Source organism: Zootoca vivipara, chromosome 14 (assembly GCF_965207765.1).
Source record: "Zootoca vivipara chromosome 14, rZooViv2.hap1.1, whole genome shotgun sequence".
NCBI classification, from domain to species: domain Eukaryota; kingdom Metazoa; phylum Chordata; class Lepidosauria; order Squamata; family Lacertidae; genus Zootoca; species Zootoca vivipara.
In genome coordinates this window covers 13532748-13555598 of record NC_142597.1, presented here as the reverse complement: position 1 = coordinate 13555598, position 22851 = coordinate 13532748, and the positions used below count along the sequence as shown (strand labels likewise).

At 39.8% G+C, this 22851-nt stretch overlaps 1 protein-coding gene across 4 annotated transcripts in view; it reads left to right on the top strand.

Annotated features, from left to right (window-relative positions):
* CDON (cell adhesion associated, oncogene regulated) overlaps positions 1–21685 on the top strand; it is a 120556-nt gene extending 98871 nt beyond the window's left edge. For all 4 annotated transcript variants that reach the window (XM_060268305.2, XM_035140257.3, XM_060268306.2 and 1 more), the window contains 6 exons: positions 2917–3039; positions 7825–8052; positions 8651–8937; positions 11859–11938; positions 16488–16741; positions 17259–21685. In XM_060268305.2, the coding sequence (XP_060124288.2) occupies positions 2917–3039; positions 7825–8052; positions 8651–8937; positions 11859–11938; positions 16488–16741; positions 17259–17422 (1136 nt within the window). In that variant the 3' untranslated portion in view covers positions 17423–21685. The remainder of the gene's footprint in view (positions 1–2916; positions 3040–7824; positions 8053–8650; positions 8938–11858; positions 11939–16487; positions 16742–17258) is intronic.
* Positions 21686–22851: the final 1166 nt, after the last annotated feature.

Below are 22851 nucleotides of genomic sequence, written 5' to 3'. Positions count from 1 at the left end.
GTTCCAAACACTGAATAGTAAAGCTTTGCAATGGTTGTGACTTCATTAGTAGCCCAAGGTTTCATTTCAGTCTTGTCTTTCTGAGATTGTCTCAAAACTTTGATGCCTTTTCTGTATGTATATGTTGCCACATGCTAGCTTGATTTTATTTTTAAAGTTCCTGATGTTTGCATTTGGTTCTTCATTACATAGTCAGTACTTTTCTGTCTTTCTGCTTGTTCAGCAAAAGCACCACCAAACCTGCTGTTGTCTCCTGTGCTGAAATTTTGCATTCCATACTTGGTTCATGGAGATAGTGTCAACAGTTGCCTACGTTTTCCTTGCTTCAATATATGGGAACAGAGTTAAAATATTTGTACTGATTCCAGTTCTAGTAAATGTTTGAAGGGAAAATCTAAAGCCTGAACTAAGATTGCTTGAAACAGCCACCTCTAAGGCTCTTCAGCAAAGCAATTAAACACACAGATTTTCAGATATTGGCAGGCTGTATTGTACAACAGTGTGTTCTCTTGTCGGTTCAGTCTTTCAGTAGGGACAATAGCTGTATATGCATGTGATTCACACCTGGAGTGTGATTTTGAGGGGAAGCAGAATTACACTGACTGACTCAAGCTCTATGCATTGAAGCAAAGGTGTCTGTGAGTGCGCATGTCTGGAGCCTTCCATGCAGTTGAGATCCATGATTGATCAATGTTTCAGGTGGTGCCGAAGCATGTTTGCACATAAAGCCCCTTTTTCACCTTTGTCGGACTGTATGTGGAGATCAGGGGAAGCACCAACTGAAACGATCCTGCTTTACTTCCACCTTTCTAAGTGGAGCAAAGAAGAGTTTTGGGTTATTGTGTAAATAGCACCCCTACTTGGGTGCTGTTGAAATACAGTAGCATCTTGATACTATTCTTCCCTGTGAAGGCTGTAGCTTATAGATCTGTCTGTATTATAGGTGGAAGTAGTTCCAGCAGAAATAGACCACAATGTCAACATTTAAGAAGCGTTAGGCATATCTAAACCATTTTAATTATAGTGGGTTCCTCTTTATTAAAACTTGTCATAAGGGTGAGCATACAGACTGAAAGTGATTTATGAGCACACAGAAAACACCAGGTGGTGTCTAAACGAAAAATTGACTTTCAGCCAGACACAGTAAAATCATTCTCTTAAATGAATTTGTTTGGATTAGAATTTCCAATGCTGAATATCAAAGGCCTTCTTACTTCATATATTTTCATAGTACATAAAAATTGTCTGCAGCTTGTACTAGTCATGCTGTTAGTGAACTACTTAAGCTTTCCTCAGGTTCTCTGGAGTATGTTCTTAGACTTAAGTATAGAATTGAGTGGCTTCAAGTCTTTTTGTGATCTCTTCATTTTTCTGCCTTTAAAAAGACACACACAACCTAAGGTGGCTAGCAAAATGTTACAGAAGACCTACAGACAAAAGTACAGTTTCTCTTTCTACCAGGCTCCTATCACATGCTTTATATTTAAAAAGTCAAGTCTTAATAGCATGGTGAAAGTGCTGTGGGGAAACCCCACCTAAGGTCTCCTGCACAGCTGAGTCCTTTACTCACTATCAAAATGACAAGTGACACCCAATAATCCTCTAAAAGCAATTTAATTCCTTACTTGAGCAGGAAAGGAAACAGCAGGCGATCAGAAAAGTGATCAGAGGCTGAACCCTTTTATACACATAGGTTAGACATACAAGACACCCAATAATACAATCTTGCATGTGATAGCGCTAGCTTAACTGCATAGACAGACACTTCCACATTTCAGCTAGCTAGGCATTTTTCTGTTTATTCCATTTAAATGTCATGGCCTAGCATGTTCCTAAAACTTCCCTTTACACACCCTCTTGTGGTTTGCTTTTTCTCTGTTCCACTCTTAAGCTTGCATTTCAGCATGATTACAATGAGAATACAGTGGTACCTTGGGTTACAAACTTAATTCATTCTGGAGGTTTGTTCTTAACTTGAAATTGTTCTTAACCTGAGGTACCACATTCGCTAATAGGGCCTCCCGCTGCCACCGCACGATTTCTGTTCTCATCCTGAAGCAGAGTTCTTAACCTGAGGTATTATTTCTGGGTTAGCGGAGTCTGTAACCTGAAGTGTCTGTAACCCGAGGTACCACTGTACATGATTATGGTGCCAGGTGGAGGTGGTTCATGTTACTCCTTGTATCACATTGTGATTAGTTGTATCAACAGCAAGACCTACAGTCAAAAGTACAGTGTCTCTTTCTACCAGGCTCCTATTGCATGCTTTATTTATAAAAAAAAAAAAGTCAGATCTTCATAGCATGGTGGAAGGCCATCAACAACGGGCTAGATGAGTCTCATAGAATCATAGAGTTGGAAGAGACCACAAGGGCCGTCCAGTCCAACCCCGTGCCAAGCAGGAAACACCATCAAGGCATTCCTGACATTCTATGAAAGAAAGACATTCTATCATCATAGCATGTTGTGATCCATGGCTGTGCATGCAAAGGCAGTGGCATACTGCTATGTATTGGTCAAATTCCAAAGTTTAAAACAACCACTTTCTGCCAAATATTTCTTATTGCAGTTTTATTTACATGTCTGATGCAGACTTTGCCCTTAGGGTTTTATGTTAAATAGATGCTACATTCCATCTTTGAGACAAACATGTTCAGGAAGGTTGTAGACATTTTATTAGTAGTAAATTACATTCTTCTTATATGCATATTTGTGTATGTAAGACTGATTTTGGCCTGCTATCTTAGCTCTTAATTGCAATATGCCATTTAATTTTTACCTGTTGTCCTCAAATTGCAAGGACAGTTCCTACAATTTTTAGCTCAGTTTATATTTTCCAAATTGTGAAACAAACATGCTACATGCTTAATGTCAAGCAAGGAGAAAACCTGTCTATATGTTTTTCTTTCTTTCTAGGCACAAAGCAGTGGCACATGATAAGTCACCTGCAACCTGAAACATCTTATGATATTAAAATGCAGTGCTACAATGAAGGAGGTGAAAGTGACTACAGCAATGTGATGATCTGTGAGACCAAAGGTGAGAAGGAGCTGTTATTTTTCTTGTCACCAAACCAATACCCATATATTTGCTGTTCCCTAATGTATTCATACTTATGTAATAATTCATTTCTTTTCAAATGTTTTTCACAATGTTTCAGATGTTTTAGTTAGTTTCTTCATGAAAATAAATATTCCTTTTCATTACAATATAATCCAATATGGGCTTTTAGAAATCACATGCTACCATCAAAACCAAACCTCAGTGCTTGAGAGAGCTTCTCATCCAGTGCATAAAACTGTTGCTATCTTCCCATACTTTATCTCAAGCTAATGCTCTTGCTTGTTATTGCTGTAAACAAAACAATGGCTTCAGTTTCTGGGTTCAGAAAGACACGTAGGATTTATCATCAGCTACCCAATACCCCGTTGTTCAATAAATAATTTATTTAAGTAAGTAAAACCTTTATTGGCATCAAACAAACTCGCATACAAAATAATAACAGATTAAAACTGTCACTGTGGCAAACGCTGTGCCAAGAGAGGGAAGGGAATAATCCGCCATCCGCTTTCACGACAATGGGGCTTCCGGCGACTCAGACGACTGCAGAGTACAACGCCGAGAAAATAGTAAATTAAGATATTGAGCCACCATCTCGGTGAGGACCGGGTCCTTCCCCAGCAAGAGGAACCGCAAGATTTCCCGCTCTGGTCTCCCTCTGGGAATGCAGAGCCGGTCCAGGAACCGTTGACGAAGGTCGACGTAAAGGTTACAATGAAAAACCATATGTGGAAGGCTTTCCACCTGAGGGTCATGACACGGACAGATCCTCTCATCCTTCGCCCTGCCCGAGAATCTTCCCCACAGGAGGTTCGATGGATTTGCATTGAACCTGGCCAACGAAAATGCCCTTCTTTCCTGTGGGTTCAGTAGGAAGTCAAGATAGTTAGGTTTTGTTTCATGAGCCCACGGGAGGTGGAAAAGAAGGGGGGAACATGTTGTGCCTGCTGCCGCTATAAGATCCTGTCTCTCAATGTCCCACAACCTAGTAATGACTGTGGCTTTGGCAGATTGTAAGGACATTGAGCGGAGGAGTTCTATTGAAAGCCCCAGTTGCAGTACCTTCCTATTGAAGTGTTGCAGCCCTGGGGGGAGGAAGGTGTCCGAAAGCATTACCTGGAGGAAGGGATCTCTGTCAGAGTTGAGGCAGATTTTTAGCCAGAATATAAGGAATCTTGCCCAGGCGACAGATTCCACCTTGTGTTGAGCTCCCTCTAGACATAAAACTGCATATGGGACGCATCTTGGAACAGAGAAAATCTTGTAGAGAAAGGTTGATTGCACTTGCTCTACTGTCTGGGTGAACCCCGGGATCCAGATTGGAATGCCGTAGAGCAGTTGTGAAATGGTCTTGGCATTGAAGATCTTGAGCGCAGAAGGGATATGTGAGTTGCCCCTTGTTGTAAAAAATCGCGTAATTGCCTGCGTGGATATCTTACTGGCGTTCACCGCCGTGCCTCGATGTGGAGACCAGAGGAGCCTATGGTGATAGGTGATTCCTAGATAATTGAATTTAAAGACCTGCTGGATGGGTTTACCTCCAAAAACCCAGCTATAACTCGTGCGTGAGTTACCAAACACCAGGATTTTGCTTTTTTCAAAGTTCAAGCATAAGTTCATTTTGGCCATGTACTCAATGCAGGCAATTACCAGACGCTTTAGACCTATTCTGGTCCGCGAGAGCAAAACCATATCGTCCGCGTACAGGAGGATGGGAATGTTTATGGCCTGGAGTTTTGGAGTGTGGGCATCCACCTGCTTTAGTAATGGGGCTAGATCGTTGAGAAAAAGATTGAAAAGCGTAGGAGCAAGTACGCAGCCCTGTTTAACTCCTCTGTTGATACTGACTGGTGTTGTGATTTCATTCCCAGAATGGATTTTTATGCAGCAGGTGTTATTGGTATAAAGCTTTTTGATCAGGTAAAGAAGTCTGGGTTCTAAGCCCATAGCCTCCAATTTGGCCCAAAGCAACCTCCTGTCAATGGTATCAAATGCCGCTTGAATGTCCAGGAAGGCCACATGTAGATGTTCTTTATAGAATCGTGTGGATTTGGCGACTAGGTGAGACAGCACCGTGCAGTTTCGTAGGGTCGATTTTCCTGGTCTGAACCCAGCCTGTTCAGGGCCTAGGATGTTATTGTCATCGAGCCAGGTAGTTAATCTGTTTAACAGATGCTTAGCATATAATTTCCCAATGTTAGAGAGAAGACTTATTGGCCGATAATTTGCTGGCAGCTTTTTGTCACCTTTTTTGAAAATAGGGATAATTATGGATTGTTGCCAGGAGCTGGGCATAATTCCTGAGCTATCGACCAACGTGAACAGATCAGCCAATATCGGAGCCCACCACTCCGGTTTAGTTTTAATCAGTTTAGATGGAATGGCGTCCGGGCCAGGGGCCTTCCCTACTTTCATCTGATCAATTAAATTTATGATTTCTGACATGGATACTGGAGGCCACTCATCTAGGAAAGAGAGAGTGTTCTGATCTTGCCTGTCCGGTGGGATGCAGTTGTCGAAAAATACTGACTTGAAATGATCTATCCATGTGCCCGATGGAATTGAGGTTAGCTGCTCATTCTGTGGCAGTGGGGGATCTGCTACGGCCTTCCAAAATTTTTTGTGATCTCTAGATTGTATGGCTGAGAGTAAAATTTCCCAGCTTTTCTGGATATGTCTTAACCGGCCGAGCTGGATGGACTCCCTTAGTTGTTGAGTTCTAGAAAAATAGATGTCAGGTAGGCGGGAACTGCCCGATTCTCTGGATTCTCTGTACAGTTTCCTGATTTCGGCTTTCATAGCTAAAGTCTCTTTGTCGGTCCAATCACCTGGGCTCCTTTTCTTAGGAGGCCTATGTGAGTGCGTGTGGGACAGTTCTGTTATTAAGATGTTAATAAATTCCTCGAACCGAGTAATTCCCTCAGCTGGAGTAAGAGCACCTTTCTCTGCTGAAAACAATTGGGTCACGCGGTCGGTTTTTACCAGGCCTTGGAAGAGAGACAGAGTGTGTTCGTTGGTTTGTATCCTTGGAAGCTGGAGTCTTGGTTCCTGGGGGAGTGGGCTGTTTAACTGTACAGTCTTGCTCAATGGAAAGACAAGCTTGCAGTGAAGAGGGAGATGGTCACTGAGCATAGGATCGCCTATGTAAAACTCATCCACGAATGGCGTCATTCCAGCAGGTATTATAATATAGTCCACCACGCTGTTCCCCTGCGGGGAGATATGGGTGAAGTTCCCGGAGCCTTCCCATTCCGTTAGCCCATTAAGCCATGTCAGGGCCCTGGTGGTAGTCAACTTGGTGAGACGCAGACCCGCCTGGTTTATTACTGGATCCAGGGATCTGCGTTCCCAAAGACAGAAATCTGGGAGGACAGAAATATCCAGGAGCTCCCAGGCTTTTGTGTACACTTCCCACCCTTGGCCTAGGCGAGCATTAAAGTCTCCAGTTAGAATGATAGGTAAATCAGGGCAGATGAGGTCCAGATTCTCGAACACATGTGTAATGAGATTCCATTGAAGGTTCTTGACTGTGGCAGTGGGAGTGGGAGGAATATACACGTTGATCAGTAACATTTCCTGGTTCTCCAGCACTATCTTTGTTACTAGTAGTTTACAGGTATCATTTGTCGACAGGATGTGTTCGCATTTTATATGGGGAGCCACTAGAGTTAACAATCCACCTGAAGGTCTGCCTTTCTTGTGGCTTTTAATTGCCGGAACAGAGTAAGCGTTGAAACCTGCAAATTCGATGTGATGTAATGACCAGGTTTCTTGTAAACAAACTACATCATGAGCCCTTAATAAGTTTGAGAACTCTGGAAGGCATAGCTTTGGAGACCACCCTGCCACGTTCCATGATATCATTTGCAGAGAATTGTGCACCTGACTCCTAACCGCGGCATCAAGTCAATCTAGGTGAATATCAGGAGGATGGTTATCGCTTGATGTCCCAGGCGGCCCCAGGCGCGTTTCCACCACTACCGTTGGAGCGTCAGTTATTGGTCCGTGGGCCCTGGAGTCTTTTGCTAGGATGATTTGGGGGACTTCTTCACTCTGCCCCGTATAAGGATTCCGACCGGCCTTAGATTGCTGGGAACTGGGAGACTGAGATGGCTTGGGTTGAAAGGCCAACAGATTGATGTGGCCGAAAGGGTCCTCGATGACTCTATTGCAGGTTACATGGCGTTCCGGATTTGTTTTGAAGGCATAGACTTCACCGGGTGGTGTAGATTGTAAAAGGTCAGCAACTCTGGTTTCACCTCAGATCGTATAAATAATTTATTTCTTTTTAAGCAAACTGTGTTTGAAACTATGATCAGTTTTAAAATATAAAATTTTGAGATACTAGTAAGGGTAGAAGAATGATCTTTAATCAGTTTTATACACACCTATCCCAGAATATATTGGTATGTGTTCATTTCAAGCCATCCATAAGCATTGGTATTTGACAACAAAAATGGGCCCATTATCTTTTTTTGTCAACTACTTTACATGCCCTTTACATTCTGGTAATGTTCATTATTCCTATGTGTGAAAGTGTGAAAGAAGCTAAAGCAGTGACACATGTGTGGACTTGAGGGTAAACAAATTATAAAACATATATTATCAAGTAACTTATGATCAAAAATGTTCTACCATCATATTTCATGCCATTTTGGATTGCAGTAGTTGCAGCTCTTGATTGACATAAAATTAATAACACTTCTGTAGACTTGCTATTTTAAATGTGTTTTTTTATCTTCTACTCCCCTCCCTCCCTATTAGTGAAGCGCACACCTGGAGCATCAGAATATCCAGTGAAGGACCTTAGCACACCACCAAATTCTCCTGATCGTGGAGTTGGGAGTAATTCTGGTCAACCAAATGGTCCTGTCCGAAGCAGTGACATGTTATACCTGATTGTGGGCTGTGTCCTTGGAGTGATGGTGCTTATTCTGATAGCCTTCATTGCTATGTGCTTGTGGAAGAATCGCCAGCAAATTGCCATGCAGAGTAGGTTAATTCTAATATTCTTCGTGTCCTCTGCTGGACCAAACCTAATGAAACAATATTGTTGCCAAGTAACCTAACACCACAACATTTACTGTGAATTTCAGTTGCTGTTATGATCCACTGAATAACGGAGGGGAACAAATTTGAAAAAGCGCTTTATTCCTCTTATGAAACATAGAGATTAGAGCCTAACTCCGTGCCTGCACTTTCAATAATAGCAATTTTACTTGGCTCTTATAACTATAGATCTGACAGAACAATCTATATTGCATTGTTAAGAATAGTGTTGGTGCAATAAAATAAATGTCTTTATGCCACAAAAGCTGTCAGATTCCCCAAACAGTGGTAAATATGCAAAACATGTAATCAGTGTTAGCCCCTTAATTATCAGTGGTGGTAATCTGCTATCTGAACTCTGTTGGTCAGATTGTAACATGTTTTATAATTTATAAAGGGCTTAAGGCATTGTAGTGCTAGGGGTTTAAACTCTACCATGAACAGCCAGCTATAAAACATTTTCATCTGTAACCTTTTCAGATAAAAAACATGTTTAAGAGTTGAAGTGTTAAGCATTTTCTCCTAATCCTCACTCTTGCAGAGTATGACCCTCCTGGTTACCTTTACCAACGTGCTGATATCAATGGGCAAATGCTTGAGTACACGACATTACCAGGCACAAGTCGTATAAATGGCAGCATACATGGAAACTTTATCAGTAATGGAAACCATAATAATGGTTGCCTTCACCTCCATCACAAGGTTCCTAATGGAACGAATGGAATCATGAACGGTGCTGTAAATGGAGGAACTGTTGTTTATCCAAGGCACACTAACTCCCTGTCCAGAGCACACATGGAATATGAACACACCCACCACCTCGGAAATGTAAGTAAGCCCTAGATGTTGGTTGGAGGGAGGCCTGTTTCTTGAACATAATACGAAATGAAATCTTAGGAGATGGAAAGCATTCAGCACTTAACAAATATGCTGAAACTTCCATAACATGGCATGCTTTTTGAAGCTTAACTTGCTGGAATTGCCTCATAGAAGTATGTTATATTGAAATTAAACATTTCAGACCCCTACAAGAGAACTGCACATGTATTTCAAATGACATGTCCATACATCTCAGTTAATTTTATATTTTGAATCTGAATATATGGATTTCTTTGCAAACTATCCCCATCCACCCCCCCTTTTTTTTTACATAACCCATGAGCTTTTACTGTACTGTTAGGGGTTAGAATCTTCATTTTTAAACAGCATTTTTAACACCCAATATTAATGTTTTGCTAACTTGGTGGTTACAGAGAGGCTTGAAAAGGTTGGCTAAAAGATCAAGCATAGCAAATATGCTGTCTTTCAATTCTCATAGTTTCTTGTGACTCTGCCAAGTTTTTCAGAATAAAGATGCTATGCATGTATGTGTGAACCTGATGGGGTGAACAAACACCATTGAAAAGTTTTGCGTTTTACTTGGTTGAAGAAAGTTGTGTCTTTAGTGGTCTATTTTTATACCTATTATATATGTGCATGTCATCAATGGTGAATTTTTATGTGTGAATCGACAGACAGACAGAGGTAGCTTGCATAAGTGTAGTTTCCCATGTACTATTCTGCTTTGTTTTGGTTTTTTGTTCTTGAATACTGTCAGCCTAACTTTGATGAAGGTGCTTGGGTGGAATTATTCCTCAGGCAATTCTCAGTTTAGTTCTACGTCATAGTAATAATGGCAGTTACACATTGCATACCCTTCCACTCATTTACATTGCTTTGAGATTATTGTGATCTTATTGGAGACTTCTCACATTCTTCCATTAATTGTGCCAGAACCTTTAGCTTTATGACCACACTGTTACTATAGCCCCATTTCAGGTTTAACTTTTAAGCAGTGCTCTTTATTACATTACAGTGTGCCAGAACCTTAGGTTAATTAAATAAAAAAATCCCTCCTCCTGGTCCTGCTCTGACACTCCATAAGTCTGTCTGCATTCTGAATGTTTGAGACTTGGGTTGATATTATTAAGAATGATTGTGATTAGGCCCCTGTATTATGAAAAAAAAATTCATTTGTTAAATTTGTTTCCCCAAGGAATTATCTAAATAGCTAATCTTATTTTAACACTGGTCCTGCTCAAAACTTTGAATATTTTATGGGGAAACAAAGAATGTGTTCAATTTTTTGAGTAAGTATACTTCTAAGGGTGGTGGGGAATATAGGACTAATGTTTGTTTTTGGTAACTGAACACAAGCGCTTCATTTTAGGGAGAAACAGATTGCTGCTCGAGCAAGAGTTGCCACTTCAGATAACCTTGCCTTATCTTATTTCTTTTTGCAGCACTCTTAAACTCCTAAGTTCTCATTCTTTTTAAAAGCCAACCCAAACACTGATTTTACAAGTATCAAAACATGATTCTATAAGCATTCTGTCAGTGATGGATATATCCAGTCTATGTGAACCTAAACAGAACAATTGTCTATTGTCTATATAGGGGTATTCCAGGGACACAAACCTAAAACAGGTGTTAGTCAGTTTTCTTTTAGATGCTTGTCTAAGGCCTGATTCTCACTTTGACATTTACATTCTGAATAAAAATAGTACCCTTTAAACTAAATATGAAATCTGTAGTTCAGCATGCATCCCTATAAAATAATTCAAAGCAAAGGCCTTTTCTTTTCTTATTCACTGGTTTTGTGTATTTCAAAGGGCTACATACTGACATTTAGAGAGAGAGACTCTTCAACTTAATGAGAGCCATGTGTGTGTTGTACTTGCCCCATCCATAATATCAAAGTGAGAATCTGCCTATAATATTCTAATTTGTCCTCTTCATCTTGAAACAACACACCACAGCTAAATTGGAGTATGAAATTGGAATTTTGTGTGGCTATATAGTACATTCATTTAAAGCCCTCTGACCCACACACAGAATTATGGTTCCCATGATTTATTGGTCAGCAAATTTATTGTGTTGAGCAAATGTGGCATCTTAGAACCAGTGTATAGGAGCAGTTTTGCTTTGGATGTCTTCATAGTCAAATATTGGACAGAAAGATTTGTTCAGTAGAGTTTGAGTCTTGGATGTAAAATGGTCGTTCACAGTCTTGACTTGAGTAGTTAAATACAGATTTTTATTGCCACCTGTACTGCCTCATTTTCAAATATTCCTCAAACCTGCATCTCCCTTGCATTCAGCAGTGAGGTATGTGTTAATCTTAGCATTTTTATTTGTAAAGGATTCTGCAGCCAAAACCAACAATTCGAAATCCCTCTCACCCCCAAACCCCAAGTCACCCTTGGCTGGTGAATTATTGCATCTGTGAAAATAAAGAACATTTCAAAACTGAGTTTGGTGAAGCAAGCTGATCTAATTAGATTAATTCCAAGAAAATCAGTCAGATGTATTCATCATACTAGCCACATGTATATCTTGTGTCCACAAGCAGACAAAAGTCTGTAGTGGAAAGGAAATTACTTTCATTTCTCATCTGTGTGAAGCATTTTCAGTTTTGTCAAATTTGAGTTGGGCACAACAGGCTGAAAATAGAGCCAAGGAAATTACAACATACGTGGGCAAGCTACAGCTGTTAGTTTTAGCTGTTGCACACATGCTGAAACTTAGGCTTTGCAAAACAAATTTTGCAATACTGTGTGCCCTGTCTTTTTGATGAATGCCAAACTTCATTACAAATTAGAATAGAATCTGTTGTTGTTGTTGTTAATTGTAACAGATGGCATGTTTAAGAGCTTGAATTTATTCTGATCTGTTATTCTCTCCCCACCCCAAACCCCCAATTTATCTAGGGTGGTGGTGTATACACAGCTATGCCCCAGACAGACCCTTCAGAATGCGCAAACTGCCGGAACTGTCGGAACAATAACAGGTAGTAAACCAGGGAAGAGAGAATAAAGTGAGCTTTGGGATTGAGTCTGCTCCAGTTGCTTACTACACCTCTGTATTTTAGGGGCTTTCAAGTGGAGATTGCTTTTTATCCCTGATCTTCACATAAAGAATATGCAAGATTTATTTATAATATCTGTTATGTTTTATGGAAATGTGCATACTAAGATGTTGGCAACAGGTATCATAGCACCTGGTGATGCTGCCTCAGGATAAAAATAATCTAATCTATGTTCCGTTACCTTGTCTTTGCAAATTAATGGGTCATCTTGCAAATCTTCTAGGTTTATTGTGGTTATTATACCACTGAGCTTTCAACATGGGTGCCTCAAACATCCCACCCAGAATATTACCACCCAGAGGAGCTTCTCTGTGGATCCTCATAGCTCAGTTTGTGAGAGGCGTAGTTCTTTTGCCATCCATTCTCTTTTATCTTCCCCATCTACCAGCACCTTCCAGTCTTTTCCCAACAGGAACATCTTTGAGTAGCTTGTTCCCTCTATGATGTTGCATTGGTATATGATAGACTAGCAGGTGCACTCTGTTTTCTTCCTTTTATATTGAATTATTACTATGAAGAGGCCCCAAAATGAGCCAAAAGTCCCCAAGCTCTGTACAGCAAAACAGAACAAACGCAAGAAATGCGGATTATCTGCTCAATTTGTATGTTCCAGTTGCAAAATGGGAGTACTGGATTGACAGTTTTGAAGTATGGAAGGTGTTTTAACAGACCATCCTTGTAGTGAGGATGGGGGATGCAGATAGGTAATGAGCTGAGTATCTCAAATACAGGATCTGCATCTTGCTGTGAGGTAACTGTGAACCCTTCTCCTGAGACTTCAGATCAATGGCAGGCTAAACACCACACCCAGTATATAAAAATGTGGCATCCAGCAAGAGAATCTCCAGTTTCCACAGATGCACATATGTCATTTCACATAACATTTATAAGAGTCAACAGGAGAAATGAAGCTGTCCAAGAACCAGCCACAAGGTTGGGTGTGGCTCACTGCTTAGTACTGGATACATTTGGCTGCTTTTGGAGTCCTGAAAACAGTTCCATCTTCAAATGTATAGTACAGTACCTAGTTGCCACAAAGGCCATCCATTGACATAGTAAAATGCTCTTAGGAAGCACAATGACAGAAAAGAACAGCTGTTACAAGCTCATCATTTTTAGGCTGAAAGTTTCATGCTGCAACAGACAATTTCATTCTGAAAGAAGCTAACTGCATGTGCACATCAAGAGAAACTGGGTGATCGGATAGAACTAGTAAGAAAGATAATCCTAGCAGAGGTTATATTTGGTATAATATTATCATTGTTAGATGTTTCCACTTTTCTCTTTTGTAAAAGCTGCCAATCCCTCCCCCCCCCCAAGTTTCATAAATGACCACAACAATAACTAGTTGGTGAATCAGAGTGCCATGTGTGCTGCCGAACATCTCTGCACATGCACCTGAATTCTTTGGCTTTCCCATTTCAACTGCAACTCCCTTAGGTGCACCAGAGGCTGCTCTAGTGAGACTATCAGATTTCAAGAGTGACTCTTGGGGTCCATGGTGGCAGGAGTAAGAAGTCACAGCGTGTGTGGGGGGAGGAGGTTCAGCCAACATCTCTTTAGTCTTACCCTTGATTTTTTCAACTTTCCATTAGCAAACAGACAGCGAGAAACCACTGTCTGTCTGCAGGGGACACGTGGAATGCTCAGGTTGATTACTAGGGTTAATTTGGTCTTATTTTACACACAGCTGACCCTTCTGGGCCCCTAGATCAAACAAACTCAACATTTGGGATCAGTGCTAATGTTTTCCTGGTCAGACTGTTTTAAATACATCTGGGGCAATAGTTCTCTTTTACAGGTGATAAAAAGCACTCCTTGTGTCGGCTGTATATTTTGAGCTTAGTGGCTTGTGGACTAAGGGGGAAACCCTCATGCAAACATTTTTAAGTTTGTTCATTCTAGAATATAGCCAGTTTCTTGCCCTTCAGTGTAAAACAAGCGGAAATTAAATGGCTTAGTCAGGAGCCATTCTTAATTCCTTTGCTGTCAATTTAGGTAAGCACAGCTTCTAAAATAGATTATTGTACCATAGAACTGTGTAGCAGTTCTGTGGTGTCAGTTTTTCTTAGTATTCAATGTGGTGCAGTCATCCCAGTCTTCTCTAATCAAAGACTGATGTAACTATGATCCCAGGATTGCATAATCTCTACTTATAGTTGCCTGTGTTTTGAGTCAAGTATTTAAGCGTTGATTACTTTAGATGCACAAAGCAAATATGTTTTTTTTAAAGAAAAAGTTAGCCCCCAGCATTCAAGCCATTCTGCATTGCAAAATTTAAAGCAAATATACTATCTTTTCAAATAGAATCAGACAAAAATGTAGTAGTAGATCTATGCTGAGTATCAAAAGTCGGATTTTACAGGTCTTCTGTTAAAAATACACAAGGAGAGTGAATTTCATATGGTTAGACCACAGTGTGTGGACAGCATTTGCCTCTGCTGTCTGCATTTGTGATTCTTTTTGGGAATCTCTGTGATTCTTACAATAGGATATGGGAAGGATCCGATTGCTCAGGTAGGGCTGAGGTTGCAATTGTTTTGATATGTGCATTTAAGTATACATTTGGAAACCAGCACATTGACTATACTATTGGAAGAGCAAAGGCTCCTAAACAGATGTTCTCAGTTGTTGCCTTACAGATGTGGAACTCCCTTCTAGATTTCCATTGAAGTCTCACCCTGGATACCCTCCAGAAGTATTTTTAGGCTAGGTTTACACGTGCAGCAGAATTTATAAAAACCTTCTAACCCGCAAGGCATCTCACAACTGTAAATCAAAACATAACAAACTTACCAATAATAGAACTGTTAAAAATATACAGCAACAGGTTTGAATTACCCAAGTCAAGCTAAAAAATGTGGCAGAGCAAAGTCTTTTCAATTCACATAAATGGCATTAAAGATGGGGCCAGTTGACTCTCCCAAAGAGAGTTCCAGAGTCTAGGCACTGCAGCCAAGTGTGCAGTATCCTGCTGGACTTATGATGGCAGTGAGATGTGGAGCATGGCCTCTGAAGAACACAGAGACTTGAGACTATAGGTATCATTGTTATATGATCCCCACATTGGTTTAAAAGCCTTGCCAGGAATAGAACCCTTAGCTGCTAATGAGGAGAGGTTTAGCCGAGCATTCAAGAACATCTTTCCACCTGTAGTCTGATGTGATGCAGTCCATTTTATTGCCTCATTCTACGACAGACATAACCTTCCCTGTTCTAGCTGGCTTTTAAAGCTCAGACGTAAAGAGGAATTTTTGGTTGCTTCTGTAAAGTGCAAAGTCCGTCGTTAGCACTGTATAAATAACAAAGCATTTCTAATTATGATTCTGCTTCTGTGGCTAAACAAAGTTCCACATAATAAGCTTTCCATCTGTAAAGCTAAATATTATGTAGCTTTAGGATGTATTTTGACAGCCATTGTGAATAAGTGGTGTGGTTGCCAAGGAATAATTTAAGACAGAGCTTCATGTTAATCATCTTCCTAGGAGATAATTATGGAGCAAGCAAACCATAGTCAATGAAAAGTGAATGAATTCAAAGAATGTTTATGCCAGTAGTTCCTCTACTTGGTGGAAGAATACTTTCTATGTTTTATTTCAAGTTCTCATAATAAACCCTGTAACAAGAAAAGGGTTAATTTAAATCACTGTAAACATGTATATATGTGAGAGGATGAAGCGCAGTGTCAAAATTTCAAAATATTTTTGCTACTTCTATCATAGTTTAAGAGAACATTCTTAATCGTTCACATGCTTTGTGTCCCGGATTTCCAGTTCATATGGATGTCCTAAATAGATATGGGTGTGCTGTGGTTTCTCATTTGTTCAGTTACAAATAATATAGTAAGTACTTGTTAGCATTTATCATGAATGTTGAAGAAGCAAGTTGATAACCACCTCAGTGTCCTTAGAAGCTGGTTCTCCAGCTGCAAACATTTATAGCCCTGGCAGTTTCCCAACACTTTGGATTAGCTCTGGGCATGTCTACAAAGGATTTTAGCTGTAAGATGCCTTTTTTTGTTGTTCAAAGGCTAAGTAGATTCCGCTATAAGGAATTGACTTCCTTCCCTGCTTGACTAGTTTTTCACAATCCAGAATGAGAGAATTATCAAAGATTCTTTCTGGGAAGGCTTAGAAAGCATGTTCTCACTTTCTAAGTTTACAATGCTGAAGAATCCAATATTGAATGTAATCACTCTATCAGCAGCACTTTAGCAGAGGTCAAGTTACCAATTGAAAGAGCAAATTGATATTGAAGTTCTTTTTCTTATATTTCCAAAAAATACCCCATTTAAAAATGTGTAAGAGAGCACTTAGTGGGAGCTGTCTTTAAAAAAACAAACCTTTATTTTGTACAACTGGGTAGTGAAACATTGTTTACAGTATTTCATTTATGAAGCACTTTCTATAAGGTGCATCACAAAGTGATTTATAGTGAGCCATTTTCCACAAATGTATTTGATTTTTTCTAGGTGCTTCACTAAAACCAGTGGCACTTTTGGAAGCAACCCTGCAGCTGTGATGCCCATCGTAGCACCTTATCAGCAGGACAGTTTAGAAATGAAACCTTTGAATCATATGATGGTTGCGATGTGCTTAGCGTCCACAACCCCCGGATGCAACGTTGAGGCAGAGGAAGACGGCAAGGAGAAAGTGGATCCCCCATCTCCTCGGGACTCTTGTGACCAAGAAAATGTGAATCCACTAAGTACAGATTGTATAGAAGGTATGCCAGCATTTTGGGAATTGTGGAAATATATAGCTGCCTCCGAGACAGTTGCTTTTTATTTATAATCAGAGCAATTTAGCACAGAAACCAAACTCAGACTGAGATTAAATACTTAAGCTTCTTGTGGTTCCCTGTGCCTGTTATGGAATTTGGTGCTGTGGTGCTTAAACTGCGGGCTTCTTTTTCTTTTTAAAAAATGGATTTCATCCAGTACTCTCCTTGGATTATTTGTGGTGACTAAATTGTTTTAAACACTGTGCTAATTTATTTAAATCTCTGCCAAGACCACCTTCGGCTGTGATCTTGTGTTTCAGCAACTAAGATTAATCAAACTAGCTACTCAGGATAGAAGAGCTGCAGGACAGCGGGGGAGGGAAGAATGTTGATGATTCATCAAATAGTAGTCTTGTTTCCCAGCCTGTTGGAGCTTGTATGAAGCCTCTTGATAAATTTGATGGTTGTTGAAGTTGCTAATAGACAACTGGATGATAATAGCTGTGTTTTTAATTTGCAGATCACAGTGCACATTTGGAAACATCAAATCACATGCTGAGCTGGAGTCCCCTTATTCTCCAGCCTCTTTCAAAAGACTGTAATGAAAAGACAGAAGGGATTTCAAATGGCGTTACGTTGGACGGTTTGGGGAGTCTTCGACAGCTCCAAGTACAGGAGACTTAAGGAACTGACCTCCTTCCCCTCCCCACTTAAAGCCAGTAACTGCACAGCAGAGTCGCTGAAAGAGACTTACAACAGGATGTTAATTATAAAAAATGCTATTTATTTTTTGGTGTAGTGTCCTATGAATGTATGTTTTTTTAAAAAAAAAAGCCTTTTGCCTTTTCATTTTATTTATGTCTTGAGAAATTCCTTCCCATCCCTCCCAGCTCGACACCATTGTGACTATCTGAAGATATGTTGTCATTACAGGAAACATACTAAAATGTTTTCCACGGACATTGGAAAAATACAGCTTCATTATAGTGCAAACATTTAGGAGTAATACTTATTGGATTGGTTCAGATCCAAGTTAATTTTAGGTTTATAATTTACAATTTGGTGATATAACTCCACAGGATGGTTCAGTGCAAATGGAAACAGAATGAACTGTTGGCTATGAAAATTTAAATTATTACAGCATATTAGTGAATTGTTGCTACCTAACTCTAAACACCCTAAAGTGGAAAATCATGGAACTTGCAATGGAAGTCTGGTTCTCAGTCAGTGCTAGCGAAAACTTGTTGGAAAATAGCAGGACTGAAGAGAGGCTAATTTAAGTGAATGTAGTAGTTGAGGTGTGAAGTTCTTGCCATACTCGTTCCAGATAGTGAAAGGCACAACATAGGCAACAATTAATGGTTGGCAGACACATATGTAACCCTTACTGCTGGGTGGAAGAGTTGAGCATGGGTATTTTGCACTGGTGCCCCTTGTTGCCATTCTAAAGCATTTTGATTTGTTTCCTGATGTTCCTGTTATGTGTCCTGTGCATCAAGGAGAATGTACAGGACACATTTTCCTACTTGGGTTAGGTGAGCTTTTTTGAAAGGCTTTGTAGGATGCTTGGGTTAAAAAAAGCAAGGGCAGAATTTGATGTCCGTGATTTAGAAAAGCAATCAAAATTGTTCTGGATTGGAAATGGCTCCCTCCTATCTTACTCCTCCCCCCCCCCCCCAAAGTGTGTTTCTGGAGTTTGCTTTAAAGGGGAATAAGTTCATACACAGTCCACATTAAGAAAAACAGCTTAAAGAGGGAAACACCAGGAGGGAAATGGCCAGAATGGAGGAAGTTTAGAATAATTAATCTACAGTAAGAACCTTTATAACCATTGACTTTCACAAGATGGAGCAATATTGAGGGAGGTTTGGGGACAAAAGTGCTAGTTGTTGGCAGTTAAGTTTAGCAACACATTCTATGAAATAGGTCGTACAAACACTCCCTTTGCCAGAAGTTGGTCCAGAAAAGGGTTCTGCTTTGGCTGCTTTATAAATACACTGGAGCATTACACAATCAAGCTTAGAATGTAAGGCCTCTAGAACATTTTGTTCACTTGGTTTAGGTACCAGCTTCAGACTCAAGTTCTTTGCCTTATACCTTCCCAGGGTTGCCAACTTGAATAAAATATTTTGGGGGGGGGGTGGAGCTTCCCAAAGATTATCGTGATTATTCTGTGTATCTTCATGGAACTTGGATAATGGGTGTAAAAGCAGGGCAGTCAGGGTTGGGGGTGATACAGCCTTGTTTCACTTCTTTTGGAGTACAAAATAGCTGCTTCGCCCCGCAGCACCCAACACTATTCAATGGTTGTGTCAGACTTGCAGCCAAGTTGTACAATTCCTGTATATGTAGCTTTAAGAAAGGTGCCTGTGCTTCAGAAATAGCTGGGGGCACAATGTGTACGTCACAAGACTAGCTGCATATTTCCACCTTCTCCCAGTCTTAACCAGCACAAATAAAACAAACTTACACTTGTAAAACAGCTCCACGAATTGGAGGCACATAACTTTATATTTGCAGTTGCCCCGCAGCAATATGAATTCGTTTTCCTAGCTAGATCCAAGACCTAGAAACGCCCTGTTTGAAGAAGGGGTGAGGTGGGGAATAGAGGAAAGGGCAAATGTGCTGAATAGTAATTGCAAGCCTCTTACAGAAGAGCAGAGGTGCTCATAGGTGCAATGTACCATACTGAGTAACATTTGTGTGTTTTGTGAGTGTGTGTGTGCGCGCGCGCGATAAAAACAAGCTTTGTATTTTTATATCTGTTGCAGCAATTGTCAAATGCTGTATGTGTATATAGTGTGTGATTATTTTATATAATATATGATGTATATTATATAATTTTATAAATAAGGCTCCCTAATGAGAATTTGCAGTGCTTACTTGGGTTGCTATGCAAGGACCCCTTTCTTGGTAGGAAATTAGAACAAGACTTGATTCAATTTATAATTAGGCCTACAGAACATCTCTGCTGCCCATCTCGAAACTAAACTAATGGCTGGAGACTTCCGAGAAATTACTTTTCAAGAAATTTACTTAGAGGGGGAGTGACAACTAGTAAATTATTATATATGCCTTTTCAAAAAGCAGGAATGTCAGAGTACTTTTGATGTGGGAATTTAAGGGATTCTGGCACCTCTGTCATACGAGGCCACTTCAATTCAAAAGAGTCTAGGCAAGTAACATGAGCCTTTCGATGTGGAACTGAGAAAGTCATACTTGGAGGCTGGGAAAGAGTTTGTAAACTGTTGTAGTAGAATCTCATCAAGGACTGCTTTATTTATATTGTGTGGCACTGTTTTAAGTGTTTTTCCTTTTTATTGTATTTTATTTATAAAAGTTATATATTGCCTTTATATTTTAGGGGGATTGTGAGTTTTCCCTCAATCATAGGTGTGTAATTATGAACCTTGCAAAGCATAGACAAGTGGCCAAGTTCCTCTGATCCACCTGCTCATTCAGTTCCCCACTATCATATTAGATTCTGACTAGTGACTTCTGGTCAGGAAACTAAGAAAATCTTGTTTTTGCTTGTACTGATGGATAGTAATGTGCCTTCCTACTTGGTATCCACTTAAGCTGTCACTGCCTTTTTCAAATTCATTAAGCACAATAAATTTGTGGGACTTTTTAATGGCTCACAAAGCACTTTCATGAGACTTACAGCATCTGTCTTCACAGAGCTTTGGAACCAAATAAGCAAGTAGAAGTCTAAACGCCACATTCATTCTCTTTTTTTTATTTAATATAATTTTTATTGAATTGTTATACAAACAAGACATACATTCATTCTCATGCTTTTAGTGTTTAGCATATTTTCCCTGTATATTTTTCATATACAAAATTCATGATCAGAATATATTACTGCTGCAGATGAAATTCTGCATGTCTGTCATCAGTAGTTTGGCATCTGACATGTGTCCTCATGGAAAGATGCAGAAAGAAAAAGCACAGTTTTGGGTTGCAATAGGTTAGATGTTCTCCTTTTGTTCATCCTTAAGGTCTCTGACTCATTAGAAGGGCTTCTGACTTCAGTGGTACCTCTACTTGCGAATTCAATGCGTTCCGAATGCACATTTGTAAGTAGAAAAAAAATGTAAGTCGAATCCCATAGGAATGCATTGGGAGAAAAAATTCGTAAGTCGAAGCAACCCTATCTAAAAATTCATAAGTAGAAAAAATCCTACCTAAACCACATCCAAGATGGCGGACGGAGCTCCATTCGTAAGTAGAAACATTTGTAAGTAGAGTTATTCGTAAGTAGAGGTACCACTGTATTTTAAAATGGCAAGAACTGATGCAGTGATATATTATTATACCACAGCTATCCATGTTATGCATGGCATTAGCAGGTATTTAAGTCCAAGCACAAAATTGGCAAGTATGTCCCACTGAAATCTGTCCTCCTTACTTCAATATAAGGAGCCAGTGCTGGGCTACCACTTCAGCTTTGACAAGTTTTTTTTTTTGAACAGCTTTCTTGGTGGCATATGTCCTGCCTATGGAACTGAAGCATTTCCCAACCCGGTGCCCTCTGTATGTTGCTGGATGACAATTTCCATAATCCTGAAACATTGGTCATACTGGCTAGAGCTGATGGAGTCCCACAACTTCTGATGGGTACCAGGTTAAGGGATACTGGTCTTAATTATAAAAGTTTTTATCCCCCTCCAATCTCTTAAAAGCAACTTGGTTAAATAAAGTATTGCTGTCTAAGCAGCAAGCATTCTAATATTTGTAATTCTTGTTCTTTTGCAAATAAATGATTTTAAAGATGCATGTCTTTTGTATCATACAGAAAAAATACACTATATTTTCCTTTAAAAGTTGTAATATTCTTTTTTTTAAAGAAAATTGTACATATGTTTAAATGATGTAGGTTTGGGCAGAATTTTCCTTGTTTTTAATATTAAAGAGAATGCTGCTGCTTCGGTGTAATAGTTACAATTGCTGTCTGGTGTTTCAGTCTCCAATGTTTAAATCTGAATTCTCCAGAATTAGGGTTTCCAAGTGCTGTGCCAAGTACAGTAAGTTAACTGCTTAACACTGCTTTGTTATTGTTATTTTGGTATTATTCGTAGTACAGACCACCACCTCTCTCTCTCTCTCTCTCTCTCTCTCTCTCTCTCTCTCTCTCTCTCTCTCTCTCTCTCTCTCTCTCTCTCTCTCACACACACACACACACACACACACACACACACACCTGCACATCATAAAATTAAATGATTGGTTAGTATACTATGTGTTTACCCCGGACATATGGGGACATTTTCAGGACCTTTTCAATAGTTGTGCCCTGGCTTTGGAATGCTCTCCCCAGGAAAGTTCCTCTGGCACCCACTCTGATAGTTTTCCTACAACCCCCCCCCAAGCTTTTTTTTACTGAACCCAATAGATAATTGAGTTATTTTTATGCTGCCCTCTTTAGGTTTGATGTTTATACATACGTTTCTACACACATTATTTTTTGGTGTTTAAATTGGTGTTTGATAATCTGTTTGGAATTATTATTAATTTTTTTATTAATAATAAAAATACCCTGCCCATCTAGCTGGGTTTCCCCAGCCACTCTGGATGTCTTAGAGCATATATAGAACATATTAAAAAAAATCAAACATTAAAAACTTCCCAATATAGGGCTGCCTTCAGATGTCTTCTAAAAGTTATGTGGTTCTTTATCTCCTTGACATCTGAAGGGAGGGCGTTCCACAGGGAGGGTGCCACTACCAAGAAGGCCTGCCTGGGTTATTTTTATGCTGCTCTTTATAGGTTTAGTGATTTTTAGTTTATACATAAGGTGTTATTTTATGGTGTTTAAATTGATGTTTGATAATACGTTTGGAATAATATCATCATCACAAATTTCAAATCCACTATTTGGCACACACCTCATTTAAATGGTGACAGTAGGCCAGCCTTCTCTGACCTGGTGCCCTTCTGAAGTATTGAACTATAACTCCCAGTATTCCCTAACCATGGCTGTGCTGCCTAGAGCTGATGGGAGTTATAGTCCTGACACCTGGAGAGCACCAGGTGAGGGAAGGCTGTGTTTGCCACTGCTATCCCATAACCAGCTGTTGCTACACCACATTGGTGTTTAAAACTGCTATGGA